This window comes from Lepidochelys kempii, chromosome 6, assembly GCF_965140265.1.
Source record: "Lepidochelys kempii isolate rLepKem1 chromosome 6, rLepKem1.hap2, whole genome shotgun sequence".
NCBI classification, from domain to species: Eukaryota; Metazoa; Chordata; order Testudines; family Cheloniidae; genus Lepidochelys; species Lepidochelys kempii.
This window is the reverse complement of record NC_133261.1, coordinates 24,899,292-24,912,976: the sequence shown is the minus strand read 5'-3', so window position 1 is coordinate 24,912,976 and position 13,685 is coordinate 24,899,292. Positions and strand designations below refer to the sequence as shown.

General features: G+C 40.6%; 1 protein-coding gene across 7 annotated transcripts in view; it reads right to left on the bottom strand.

Moving 5' to 3' along the window:
• AP2A2 (adaptor related protein complex 2 subunit alpha 2) overlaps nt 1–11,802 on the bottom strand; it is a 100,908-nt gene extending 89,106 nt beyond the window's left edge. For all 7 annotated transcript variants that reach the window (XR_012159320.1, XM_073347187.1, XM_073347188.1 and 4 more), the window contains exon 1: nt 11,622–11,802. Coding sequence is in view for 6 of the 7 variants with exons in the window: in XM_073347187.1 (XP_073203288.1) it covers nt 11,622–11,688 (67 nt within the window). In the remaining variant the exon portion in view is untranslated. The remainder of the gene's footprint in view (nt 1–11,621) is intronic.
• Nucleotides 11,803–13,685: the final 1,883 nt, after the last annotated feature.

Below are 13,685 nucleotides of genomic sequence, written 5' to 3'. Positions count from 1 at the left end.
CAATGGAAGAACACTGATGCCAAAACTACAGTAAGGATTAGCTCTTCCCTACAGAGAATGTCATTAGCTTCATGAAGTATGATGCCAATTCCACCCTCCTCCTCTCCCTAATCTGACATGCAGCTGGTTATCTGGAACAGCAGGGTGAAGGGGTGGGGGAAGGGGGGAAAACAAACGGACTGCACAGACTTATAGCACCCCGTAGCAGCTGCCTGCCAGGTGCTTATCTTAGGACCTGAATCATTAGACTACATCCTGCCCTTGCAGGGAGTAAGCCTTGACCAAAAAAGTCCTCTTTTTCTGAACAGCCACAGGGCAGATCTTCCAAAGGCAAAATAGGTAGTTGGGCACCTCGTGCCTTTGAAAATCTTGCCCTGAGCAGGTAGAATTCATAGGTAGGGTAGTTACATAGTTGCTGATCGTGTTTAATGTAATAGATACTATGATGATGGGCATTTTATATGTGCTATTACATGACAATGAATTTCTGACCAAAATAAGAGGAGTCCTTTCCCCTTTTTCTAACCTATTTTCCTCAAATGTGCTGCCAAATGTCTTCCACTTCATTTTTGGGTAACACTTCAGTGAACAGATGGGGACTAGCATGCTAACTTATTTAGATCAATAGAAAGCTCTCAGTTTTACATTGATCCATATTATTTCCAGTGAATTCCCAATAACCTCCAGTCTGCTTTTGTGACAGCCAGTGAAAGACAGCAAGAACTGAACTAAACATGAGTGACACAAAGATATCCATATATGAAAATTATTACCCACTTAATATTTCAGTGCAAGCTTATAAACAGAGTATTTGTTTTTACTCCTGAGTTAGTTGAAATGTCTACTGTTTTGGTACTTAGTGCATCATCACAAGTGAACTATGCCAAAATCTGGTCTATGTAACAGAATTCCTAGTTCCAGTGAGAATATAATGTTCCCACACCCACACCCAATACTTAAGTGTACAACTTTCCCAAAATCCAGATAAACCATTTATCACAAGAAGTTCAAATCTGGCTACTTTTAGGACATCTGAACCTCATCTGGTAAATTTAAGGAGACATTAATTCCTACTGCAAAAATTACAGCTTCAAGAAAAAAATACCCTGATGAAAATAGCCTAAAGCTTCTACTCTTGCACTTCTGCATTATTCACCAAAAAATTATTTCCCCCCCTCGCTAATCAGTAATTAAGTAGTCATATTTCTGAAGCAATGTGAACACATTCATAAGATTATGGCAACATCTCGAAGATCAATGCTATATTATTACACTATTCTAAAAAGATTTTACAGAATGCCAGCTGAACCTACGAAAAGTAGTCTGGCTTTGCCCATGTAGTCTCCTTATTCATCTGCAGTTTCTAAACTTGCTTATTTCAGAGGGATTTGGGGATGACAATAAGCATGCTCAGACATGATTGAAACAGAAGTTGATACAGCTAAACTGCACTTTCTCAGTGACAAGCCACAAAAGCCTCTGTTAACTTCGCCCAGATTTTGGTCCATCAGGCCTCATATTTCAAAGCTGGTAGATAATAACAGTTTATTAGCAACAAAGTTGGGGGGGACGGGGCAGAGGAGTCAGATATACATAGTAGGTCCATCAAACCCCTATAAATCCTTAGGCTTGTTATAAATTAGGTGCTGGTGATTCAGGCTCAAAGCTTGCTCTTAACATTGTTACCCTAATGAGTAAGCGTCCACCGAGAAACAAAATCTTCAGAATTCATGAGGAAAGGACAAAAGGAGGGTAAGATCATAACAGTTGAAGATTATTGTTCAGAAATACAAGTTATGTTTCAGATATCCTCTCCAGGTTAATTGCCCAAGGAGAATCGTTCAAGTTCTAGTTTTGCTGTTCCTAGTTAGTGCTGTTTGCAGCTCCAGCGCGAAATGAGCTTCAGTTAATTTTTACTGCTTCTGCTAGACCCCTAGACTGTGCAAAGTACTGTTATACTAAAAATTAAATCAGTAGTACTAGGAGAAGAAAGGGAAGCAGAGAACACATTAAAAGGAAAAAGGAGGAAAACTGAGTAAAAAGATAGACTGAGGAAGAGAGAAAAGCAAAAAAGTGATCTTTTACAAGTGCCTTAAATGATGTAGTCATTTAATAGACATTATATAGTATTAAAAAAACTGGGAAAGCTTTCAGATGGATTGTCTTCACTGCAAAGTTAACTTGAGTTGCAACTTAAGTGTTCATATTAACTAGAGTCCTGTTCACACAGAAGAACCTGCAGCTTCAGTGTGGTGGTGCTTTTAACGTGAATTGGCCAGCCTGTCAGGAGGCATAAGCTACAGCTCGAGTTAGCACAACTTGTCAGCTGCTAACACAAAACAGGTAGAACATTATTTTGCAGCGTGGCAACTCTCACTCGACCAATGTTACTCAAGTGTAAACCTAGGTTAACTCTGCAGTTGAAATATGGCCAAAGTCTCTCTTTTGTTAATTAAAGAACTACATGATCACTAAGGCCCTGTTCCTCCTATGCATGCTATTTCACAGGAAGGAGTGAAATCTCTTCAAGAGACTTACTAGTTTTACTCACCTCAATGAGTTCCTCTCTCTTTTTCCACCTAAGGAGTAGGTTGGTCCCAAACTGGCCAATCTCAAGAGTCCTGTGGGAAGCTTGTACCTCCACACTGTTCCCCACTGCCAGCTCCTTAAAAGCAGTTCTACCAATGACTTCCACTGACTGTGGTAGCCCCTGGGTCAGTACCACAAAGGATACACAGTGGGGTTGTGTCTTCTGCCAGAGGGAAAATTCAGTGTGCACTCCCCTAATCCAATCTACACTCTTCTGCTTCTCCTCCACATTGCACCCATTTTCCCATGTGCAAACCAGACACAGAGGAACACCATTCTCAAGGCACAGTAGGTATAAAAACAGTACCCTCGAGGGATTTGACACCTGTCCCATTTCAGCACACGGTAGGGGGAAAATGCATCTATGAAATTTGGTGGGGGACAGATAATCTAGGTTTGAAACTAAATGCTGGGGAGAAGTTTGAAAGAAAATGCCTGAAAAAAGACAGAAAAGTATGAGCAGCATCTGGAGACACAGGGAATAGCATCAGAAGATAAAAAGTATGCCTAAAAACAGGCTGTTGGCATTTTTTCTGCATTTTACATTAAGCAAAAAATTCAAGAGAAACTTGTTTAAAAATGTTCAGGGGAAGTCTCATGTTTCCTGTGTCTCTAGCAGCAGCTCTCACTTTCTTCTCTAGGTACATTCCATCAAGATGATACTTTATTTGGGTTGAGTTATCAGTGCGTACTTTAAAGAAGTGCAATGGCATATAGGTTTCCGTAGCAAAAATGGCTGTTAACGGTCTTCATTTTCAGGGTGGAGATTCGTAGTTAAAAAATAAAGTTATTTCATACCTCCATTTGGAAGAGTTGTGTTGCTGGGAGATAAGTAAGTGTCGTTAACCATACAGAGAAAGATTTAAGCATGAAGCCAGTCTTGCAATACTGCCCCCACTCCCCAGGAGTGCCTTTAAAATGCTAACAGCTATTTCTAAAGCATTGGCCTGTGCCGCCCCATGTTGCCGAAGCCCAATAGGTCTAAGACAGTAGGAAGAAATTTAACTCAAACTTAACTATTTTACCTACATTATTCAGATCAGTTAAGGTAAAACCCTCCAGCAGTTCTTCTCAGCACCACTATTCACCATTTACCATTAGCACCCTTACCAAACAGATAGAATGTTGCTTTTGCTGGAAAAACATGTGAGATCCAGTTGTCAAGATTAAGTACAGAAGCTGAAATGCTACTTTCTCCAATTGTGCCTCATTTCTGATAACTGAGCAACAGAATCAATGTACTACTGGAAGACAGAAACGCCTGCATCTCAGAGACCACTGTAGTAACAACAGGTTTCAGAGTAACAGCCGTGTTAGTCTGTATTCGCAAAAAGAAAAGGAGTACTTGTGGCACCTTAGAGACTAACCAATTTATTTGAGCATGAGCTTTCGTGAGCTACAGCTCACTTCATCGGATGCATACCGTGGAAACTGCAGCAAGTAGTAAACTGCAGCAGTAACAACAGCAAGCATTTGCAAAGATGGTTGAGGCAAGAGTACAGAGTGTTGCAACAACATATTAGAGTTGGAGCTTGTCAACACAGTGGGGTAAGGGGGAAGTGACTTCTCAACAGCACGAACATGCTGTGCATTAATTGGTCCACACAGACCTTACTGGAGCACACTACAGGTTCCCTAGTCTAGTCTATTGTAACACTGCTGTTTGAAACAATATTACATTAATGCGTGCTAGAGAACATCTATTGCACTCCAGTTGAGTCTACATGGACCAAGTAAAACACAGCTCATTAGTACACTTTAGAAATCACCCTCCCATACAGTGCATTACCCCACAGTGTAGACAAGCCCTTAAAACACCTTCAAAGTATTTGGATTCTGAAGAACTGCTACATTATCCCACAGTTCTGAAATCAGATGGGTTGATTTCCATTTGAACTGGAAATCTTGGTCTCCATGAAATGGTCCAAAACTTAGTAAAACACACATTTCAGAGGCCATGTGACCTAAAGCTGGATTTCTTAGATGTGACATAATTTGTTGTCTACTATTGTTAAACCTGTTAATGAAATGAAGATGTAGCACTATTCTATTCACAGCTTCTTACTCATTACCTTGCATCAGCTAAATCATAAGACCTACCACATCCAGAGTTAAAATAGATTCTGTAAGACCAATCAGACAAAGGGAGAGAGTAGAAGCATTTTAAAACATTTCTTGGGCAACATGTCTTGTAATGGTTTATTTTTTCCAAAGAAAACTTGAACTTCCATTTTCATTAGCAATCAAGAGGGGGCGAGGAATCACGGCTACAACCATACAAAAGATACCAATAGGTACACATATCCTCTTAAGAACCCTCCCCCGCTTTATAATGTAGAACAAAATCATCCTTATGTTTAACTTCTGTAGATGTTGTCACCAGAACACTGCCACTAAAATTTAAATCAAAACAAGAGTTAAGATTTAAAATTGCACTGTTAAACACATCTGCAGGGGACAAAGACAGTAAGACTGTGTCGATAACTTGCATAACTTGAGTTTCTGGTTTTACCATTTTGGGAAGAAAAACAGATGTAAATATTTATTTTTTTGGAGTGTTGTAACTTCTCATTTGATTCAAAGTCTGAATCTGGATAAGGTCACAATTTAAGCACATTTGATGGGATCATTTTATGTCAAGTTTAAAATTAAACTGACTGGCCAAATCAAGAGAGGAGCTAGGCATGCTCTATGTCAGGATTATATCAGAAGATTGCATTATGCCATGTTCTAGAAAGGGATGTCTTAGTTTTAAGGGCAGCAATTTACTTTGACAGAGATAAAGCTCATCTTATCACTCCAAAACTTAAGCAACAAATGACAATCATGAGATTAAACTGTTCCTGGATTTGTCGCTTGCAATCAATTCAGTAATCCTTAAAGCATCATTGCATCTATAAGACTTAGATCTTTTATTCCAATATATGCATTTTTTTTTACTATACAGAACTCAATACATTTAACCAGTAAATTTATTTTTCATTTCAATTATTAATTTAGAAAGCTCCACTGTGAGCAGCTTTGGTAATCTTAGGTTTAATATCCCATGAAAGTCTGAAATTCAGTTCAGACTCAGCTTCTTATTCCCCAGAATGTCATGGGGGGAAGGGGGGAGGAGAATCAAAATAATTCTGTACATCATGTTAATCACTTGTAAAGGATCATTAACTGTGTACTAGGAGCCCCTTCTCAAGTGTAGGGAGACATTTCGTAGTTTAATGGCCTCCCTTGCAAAACTACATTTGTACACTGACAGTGAACAATCATGCTGAAAACGGATCCTCTGGAAGTTAATTGTATAGAAAGGCTCTATTTTTCATGTGACACTTCCACATACATTGGTTTCCTGGGAGAAGATGGAGATCTTTGAATAGCCATGGTGGCCTCAAATCTGTTGCTAGGACGACAGGAGATTTAGCATCTCCTCTGAAGAGTAGGATACAGAACAAGTTAACAGAGGAGAAGTTTCCTCATTATGCAAGAACAATTGAATGACTCCAGATTACAGTAACTAAGGTGAAGATGGTAGGATACAGAAATATAAACTAATTGTGGCAAGATGCTCTTGTGGCCAAGGCACTAAACTGGGGCTCAGAAGACAAGTGCAATTCATAGCTATGCCACAGACTATGACCTTAGGGATTAAGCTGTGTCACGGTTTACCAAGTGAAAAACATAACTATTGTTTATTTTTTAAATAACTGGCCAGCCTACTCCAGTAAAAGGGCTGTAATGTTGCAAGAACTATTTTGATTTGATGTTGTGCACAGAACACATTTAACAGATATAGTAAACAAAGTTTTTAATTTAAACACTTAATAATTTCAGTGTTTTAGGCATTGTGAGTTTGCCTAGAATTAGCTTCTGAGAAGCTCAGTGCATTGATCTACATACCCATCGTTTATGTCTAGAAAATACTGAAGAGCAACCATTCAGAAAGCACCATCTATCCTGGGGGCTGAGTGAAGTAGGAGTCCTTTGGAAAAAATAGTAGGTGGCCACAACTAAATACTACCATAACGCATATCCATAAGGAGGTAAATTAAGGCTGCAGGCAACCTTAATTCTTTTCTAATCTTTAGTGCCTGATTTTGCTACCTCCATGTTTGTCTTAATGTGGTTTTCTGGTATACATTTCTTTAAAAATTTTAAGAAGCAAACTGAAAACACAAAATATCATATGGAATCATACTGACCCTTCCATAAGTCAATGGCAGGACTGGCACCTTTAGATCCATAGTACAAACCTGTACCGCTTGAGCTAATTAAGTAATTGGTAACACAAGCAGACTTCCATCCTTTGTGGACCAGCCTCTAAAGGGGTATGAGACACTGCTGGGGATGGGTTTCATGCTATTTGCTAACAGCATAGGAAGGCTGGGGCTCAGAATCAGGTTCTGGAGGAATACCCTCTAGGGATGGTTGCATACTGTTTGCCTATAGCCCATTCTCCCCACACAGGGCACCCCTTCTGCCTCTGGAGTTTATCCCATTCCATTCTAATTAGCCAGTTTCCTCATCCATGCTACCTAGGGGGGAGCACAGTGGCCCAAACAGCAAGAAATAGAAATTTTGTGCATGTGTTAACAGAAATTTTCAGAGGCTGATATAAAGTTTGAGTGGATTGCAGAGACAATAAATAGCATCTCTGAAGTCAGTGCCGATCCCCACCCCCAAGCATGAAGGTGCTAGGGTTTCTCAGAAATATTTTAAACATTTAATATTGGCAAAAAAATGTCCTTAAATTCATCAAGACTGCTTAGTTTTTTCCCCTCAAGTTTTCTCCAAAAGTCATCCTGCATGGAAAATTTCAACCTAAGCAGTTTAAATTTGACAAAGTTATAAGCAACTGAAAACAGTTCTTAAAATGCCTGTAGTTATAATTTGTTTTTGATTTCTAAAATACAGAAAAAGATAACATAAAAACATCCAGTATCTTATCTGGCTTGAGAGTCTGGCTTATTCTAATATAAATCCAAGGTCTGACGCTATTACAATGTGTAAGAGATATTCTTGATCTTTTTTAAATAGAGATTGTTTTCTTGAAACAAAGTGGGGAAAAGGTAGTCTGTAAGATATCTCCATGCAACTGGGGAATGCTGAAGGGGGCAATCACATCACTAACAGAAGACAAAATGAACTTTTTGCAATACCAAGGATTGAGCCCAAGAGAAAAAGGTTGGTGTATGGGGGAGAAGATGAAAAAGGTGCAAGAGCTGGAGTCTGAGGAGAAGTACTAAGAGTTAGTATCAGTAGCTCTACTAAGTTACCACATTACAATTTTGCATTGTTGGATGTATCTCACATTGTGTCTGAGAGCAGAAGCTAGCCCTAAAAGGGCTTCAGTGCCATTTTGTAACCTTAACAAATGACAACATTAAGAAAAAAAAAGCTCGATTTCAGTATAAGCAACCCGCTCTCCCACCTCCACCGCTGCCTTTGCTATTTAAAAGGTCTACCAACATTTTCAAAGTGGCGGCTCTGAAACTTAGGAATAAAGTCTAGAGCAGAAATTAATGATTACTGGAACTGTCTACAGTACTGGTGCACACAATAGGGGGCTTTTCCCTCTCTCCGGGCAAAAGAAAAAAAAAAAATCTAGGGATTGCATTAACTGCCTTCCAGAAAACAAGGCTGAACCTGAGTTTTGCTTTTTTCATAACATATTACAAGGCCACTTTTTTGCAGTCATATCCACAAAGACGAGGATTACAAGAAAAGAAAAAGTACGCAAAGCTGGAAAACCCCAGAGAGGTGAAGAACAAAGTCCACTATGTAAACATTACTGTAAAGGACAGCAATAAGTAATAAACAAGGTGGGTGAGGTTATATCTTTTATTGAATCAACTTCTATTTTATTCAACAGTGGTAGGTGCTATCTTAGAAATACTTAAAGTGATCATTACTGCTCTGCTTTAGTTGTCAAGGCATTCTTCATTTTATTTATGCACTTAATTCTATATTACATTTTGCTTACTAGTATCAAACAAAATAATACCAGGTTCTATATTATGAATTGAGGAAAACAATGTCTATCAGAGGCAGACAGTGGATATACTAGAGAAAAATGTGAGAGAAAGTCACGAGAGTCTTCATATAGGATCAGTGTTGCTGCTACGAATTAAATATAAACAATGAGCTCAATTATTTTCGTTTTATAGCAGCATCTGTATAGTAAGAAAAAACTTGTCTGAAGAATGAGAGGGTGAATATTTTATTGATTTTATTACAAAATTACATTTTGCCAACCTAGTTCATGCAGCAAATACAAGCAAGGCCTTTTTATTTCTCTTCAGCTGGATCCTTCTAAGGCTGATGACATTCAGATGTCTGCCTATTAGCATCCTAGCAGTGTCTTGGCACACTGAGCCTAGACTTGATTCACAATATTACTAGACACTTACACGTTTTAAGTTTCTCCAACTTATTACTATGTGATATATCCTCCAAATTCAAGTCCTTGTGCAAAACTAACAGGGCTAAATCAAGAGCCCAAATTAGCTTTTATGGAAAAACTGGTGTGACCATTAATTTTCTCTTGTATGTTTCATCTGTTCCGGGTTCCATTATCACCTGCCTGATTTTTCTCTTGGTCCATTAATTCAGCCCAAATAATAGGAACATGCTATGTGTTCTTAGAGTGTGAGCTAGCATAACCAATCTTTATGAAGAACAGAATAGCAGTACTCTTGGGCAACTGCCTGAAAACAATCGATGGTTGCAGTCACTACAGTATTAAGCATGATAGCAGTTATATTTCATGTTAAATGTCACTGAATTCCCAGAGTTTACATAGGACTCTGAATTTCACCAGGAAATCTGTAATATAGCTGGGCCCACCAAATGAAAAAAATAAGAAAATCTGCTTCTGGCTCATCTTAGATACCTCCCTCCTAGTTGCCTAACCATCCATTGCCACAGTATCTGAGTGCCCCACGGTCAATCCGTTTATCTATTTTCATAATACCCTGTAAGGTAGGGAAGTGCCGTTAACCCCATTTTAATGGAAATGGGAGCAGAGAGATTACATGATTTGCCCCATGTCACACAGGAAGTCTGTAGCAGAGATGGTAATTGAACCTGAATCTCCCAAGTCCCAGGCTAGTGCCCTAACCACTGGACCATCTTTCTTCTCCAGTTGCAGGCTAGAGATCCTTAATGTCACCACCATACAACAGGTTGCTTGTTGCCTTGTTTATATAATAGATACATCCAAAAATTACTTAAAGACCATGCTGCCCCCATTTCCATCCTTATCCACACTCCAGCTGAGTAATTTCTTCTACCTCTGCCTCCATTACCACTGCTTGCATTTTGTCTTCATCGTACAAAGTGTATGGGGTTTTTTTATACCGTGTCTAGGCAGGAAAACTGTATAATGCCAATCATCAATATGGAACACTAAGACAACCATTACCGCTCCAGAAATGAGCACCACCTTTTTAGTTATCAATTCCAAGAGTCCCAATCATCTTCAACTGCAAGCAAAAATTTAATTTCTTCCAGCCATGGAATTTTTATTTTGCGCAGTTCTGATTGTGAAAAATCATATTGCCTCTCATCTAGTCTGTATATATGTAGCACAAGCCACAATCCCTACATGTTTTGTATCCAAGCAAATTAGATATACTCAAAGAATGACAAATGGCTTCAATGATCCCATTAGTTCATCAGTATCATGGATGAATATTAAAGTAACACTGTTGGGTAATTTTTTATAAGAGTTTTACCTAAGTTAACACTTCAGTGTTAGTTTAGTTTATTTAACACATTGAAAGTCAGTGACATTTGATCAATGACTAATTTTGTGTTCAGGAGTTCTCATGAACTTGCAGTGTTTGGTTGGAAACATTTTAAGAAGAGTTATCATTGTGCTTAATATTAATCCAATTCCCAAGATCACACAAAGAACTCCAAGAATTCAGGCTTCTCTCTAGCATGCGCCCCTCCTCCTCTACCTTTTCCCTTTATCAGACACAGCAGAGTATGTGTGTTTGACTCTCTCTCTCTGACACATACAACCCCTCCCTTGCCATCACCCTCAGCCACACAGTTTTCTTTTCATTACTCTTTTCACCTCACCTTTGAGCTTCTCAAAGATCAGGGACAAAAACTCTGACTGCACATGTTACACTTGTCTAACGAACAAATTTTTTTTAAACAATTTAGAGTGGCACAAACACCCTGTTTGGGCAAAATTAAACGGGCCTACGACGGACATGGATTTAGCTTAATTCAGTAGCATCCCGAATTAAGCTAAATTGATATAACCCTCTTGTAAAGTAGATTTAAGTGTGTCCACGAAGAAGGGTTGGGGGATGGACAGAGATCAGTTCCACTACCAAAACGTTTTCTCTGGAACAAGGCCAGAGTCTTCCTCCTTAACACACACTGCACGCCTTTGCATTGGCTAAAATGACAACCGAGGACTTGGAATAACTCCCCACCCCAATCCACATTTTATCCACACAACCAAGAACTAGGTACTAGCCATCATGCAATGAGACTGTCCCCCTCACCACAAGTCACTAAGAAAGAAACCCCAGGGCGCAGCAGCGCTTGGAGATCTCAAAGCGAGCATGGGGGGGGGGGGGGGAAGGGGAGGACGGGCCAGACACCCACTGAAATAGAGACACCATCATAATAGAAAGCCCGAGTCCCAGCCCACCCATACTGTTTGTCCCCTGACCGTACAGGCTCCCCAAGACACCGCATTTAAAGCAAGGCACCCACAGCCCCCTTCCCCATACAAACCCAGCCCCTCCCAGCTCCCCCAGCAACCTGCCTCCCCACGTCAGCACGCCCCCCCTCCGAGAACAGCCCTTGCTTCTCCCCCCCCCGCAGCAGTCCCTCCCCCAGGGCGGCCCCCGCTCCCCCCTTCCAAGCAGCCCCTCCCGGATTGGCCCCCGCGACGTCCCGTCCAAGCGCGGCCCCGCTCCGAAGCGCCCCCCCCCCGGAGCGGACCCGCAGCAGCCGCCGCCCCCGCCCCCGTCCCCGTTCCCAGCGCGGCCGGGCCCCGCGGCCGCACTCACAGTTCCGGATGTCGGAGATGAAGACCGCCAGGCCCCGCATCCCGTCTCCCTTCGACACGGCCGGCATCTTGGCCCAGCAGCTGAGCCCGGGGCCGTCAGCAAAACAGACCCGCTACAACCGCCACCACCTCCGCACTCGGGCTCTTCAGCCTCCGCCCGTCTGCGCAGGCGCACGCGGGGCCCGCCCGCTCGCCCGGCCGGCAAAACAAGGTGGGGGCGGGGGGGAGGCGGTGAGCTAGGGCCCCGCAGCGCCCCCTGCTGCGTGGAGAAGGGGGAAGGCGAGTGAAGGGGGGTTATATGCTTAATAGCTAGGGCCGTCAAGCGATTAAAAAAATTAATCGCGATTAATCACACGATTACACAAAATAACCGTGCTGTTAAACAACAATAAAATACCATTTATTTTAAATATTTTGGATGTTTACTACATTTGGAAGTGTATTAATCAATTACAACACAGAATACAAAGTGTACTGTGCTCACTTTATATGTATTTTTGATTACAAATATTTGCACTGTAAAAAACAAAAAAATTGTATATTTCAATTCACCTCATACAAATACTGTAGTGCAATCTCTTTAGCATGAAAGTTGAATTTACAAATGTAGAATTATGTACAAAAAAACCTGCATTCAAAAATAAAACAATTAAAACTCTAGAGCCTACAAGTCCACTCAGTCCTACTTCTTGGTCCGCCAATCACTCACACAAACAAGGTTGGTTACAATTTGAAGGAGCTAATGCTGCCTGCTTCTAGTTTACAATGTCACTGGAAAGTGAGAACAGGCGTTCGCATGGCACTGTTGTAGCCAGCATTGCAAGATATTTATGTGCCAGATGCGCTAAAGATTCATATGTCCCTTCATGCTTCAACCAAGATTCCAAGGGATGTGCTTCCATGCTGATGATGGGTTCTGCTTGATAATGATCCAAAGCAGTGAGGACCGGCTCATGTTCATGTTCATCATCTGAGTCACATGCCACCAGCAGAAGGTTGGTTTCCATTTTTGGTGGTTTGGGTTCCATAGCTTCTGCATTGAAGTGTTGCTCTTTTAAGACTTCTGAAAGTATGTTCCACATCCCCTCCTTCTCAGATTTTGGAAGGCCCTTCAGATTCTTAAACCTTGGGTCAAGGGCCATAGTTATCTTTAGAAATCTCACATTGGTATCTTCTTTGCTTTTTGTGAAATCTCCTGTGAAAGTGTTCTTAAAACTAACATGTGCTGGGTCATCATCCGAGTCTGCTATAACATGAAATGTACGGCAGAATGCAGGTAAAACAGAGCAGGAGACATACAATTCTCCCCCCTCCCCCCCCCAAGGAGTACAGTCACAAATTTAATTGACACGTTATTTTTTTAATGAGCATCATCAGCATGCAAGCATGTCCTCTGGAATGGTGGCTGAAGCATGGAAGGGACATAAGAATGTTTAGCATATCTGGCATGTAAATACCTTGCTACGCCGGCTACAAAAGTGCCATGTGAACACCTGTTCTCACTTTCAGGTGACATTGTAAATAAGAAGCAGGCAGCAGTATCTCCCGTCAATGGAAACAAACTTGTTTGTCTTAGCGATTGGCTGAACAAGAAGTAGGACTAGGTGGACTTGTAGGCTCTAAAGTTTTACACTGTTTTGGTTTTGAGTGCAGTTATGTAACCAAAAAAAAATCTGCATTTGTAAGTTATACTTTCACAATAAAGAGTTTGCACTTGTATGAGGTGAACAGAAAAATAATATTTATTTTGTTTATCATTTTTACAGTGCATATATTTGTAATCAAAAATAATAATATTAAGTGAGCACTGTGCACTTTGTATTCTGTGTTGTAATGGAAATCAATATTGAAAATGTAGAAAAACATCAAAAATATTTAATAAATTTCAATTGGTATTCTATTGTTATAAGTGCAATTAATGGTGACTGATTTTTTTAATCGCAGTTAATTTATTTGAGTTAATCGCGTGAGTTAACTGCGATTAATTGACAGCCCTATTAATAACACCAGCTCTCCCTGCCACCCCCAAGGTGTGGGTAGCCTATTGCAGGATCTGGGCACCAGA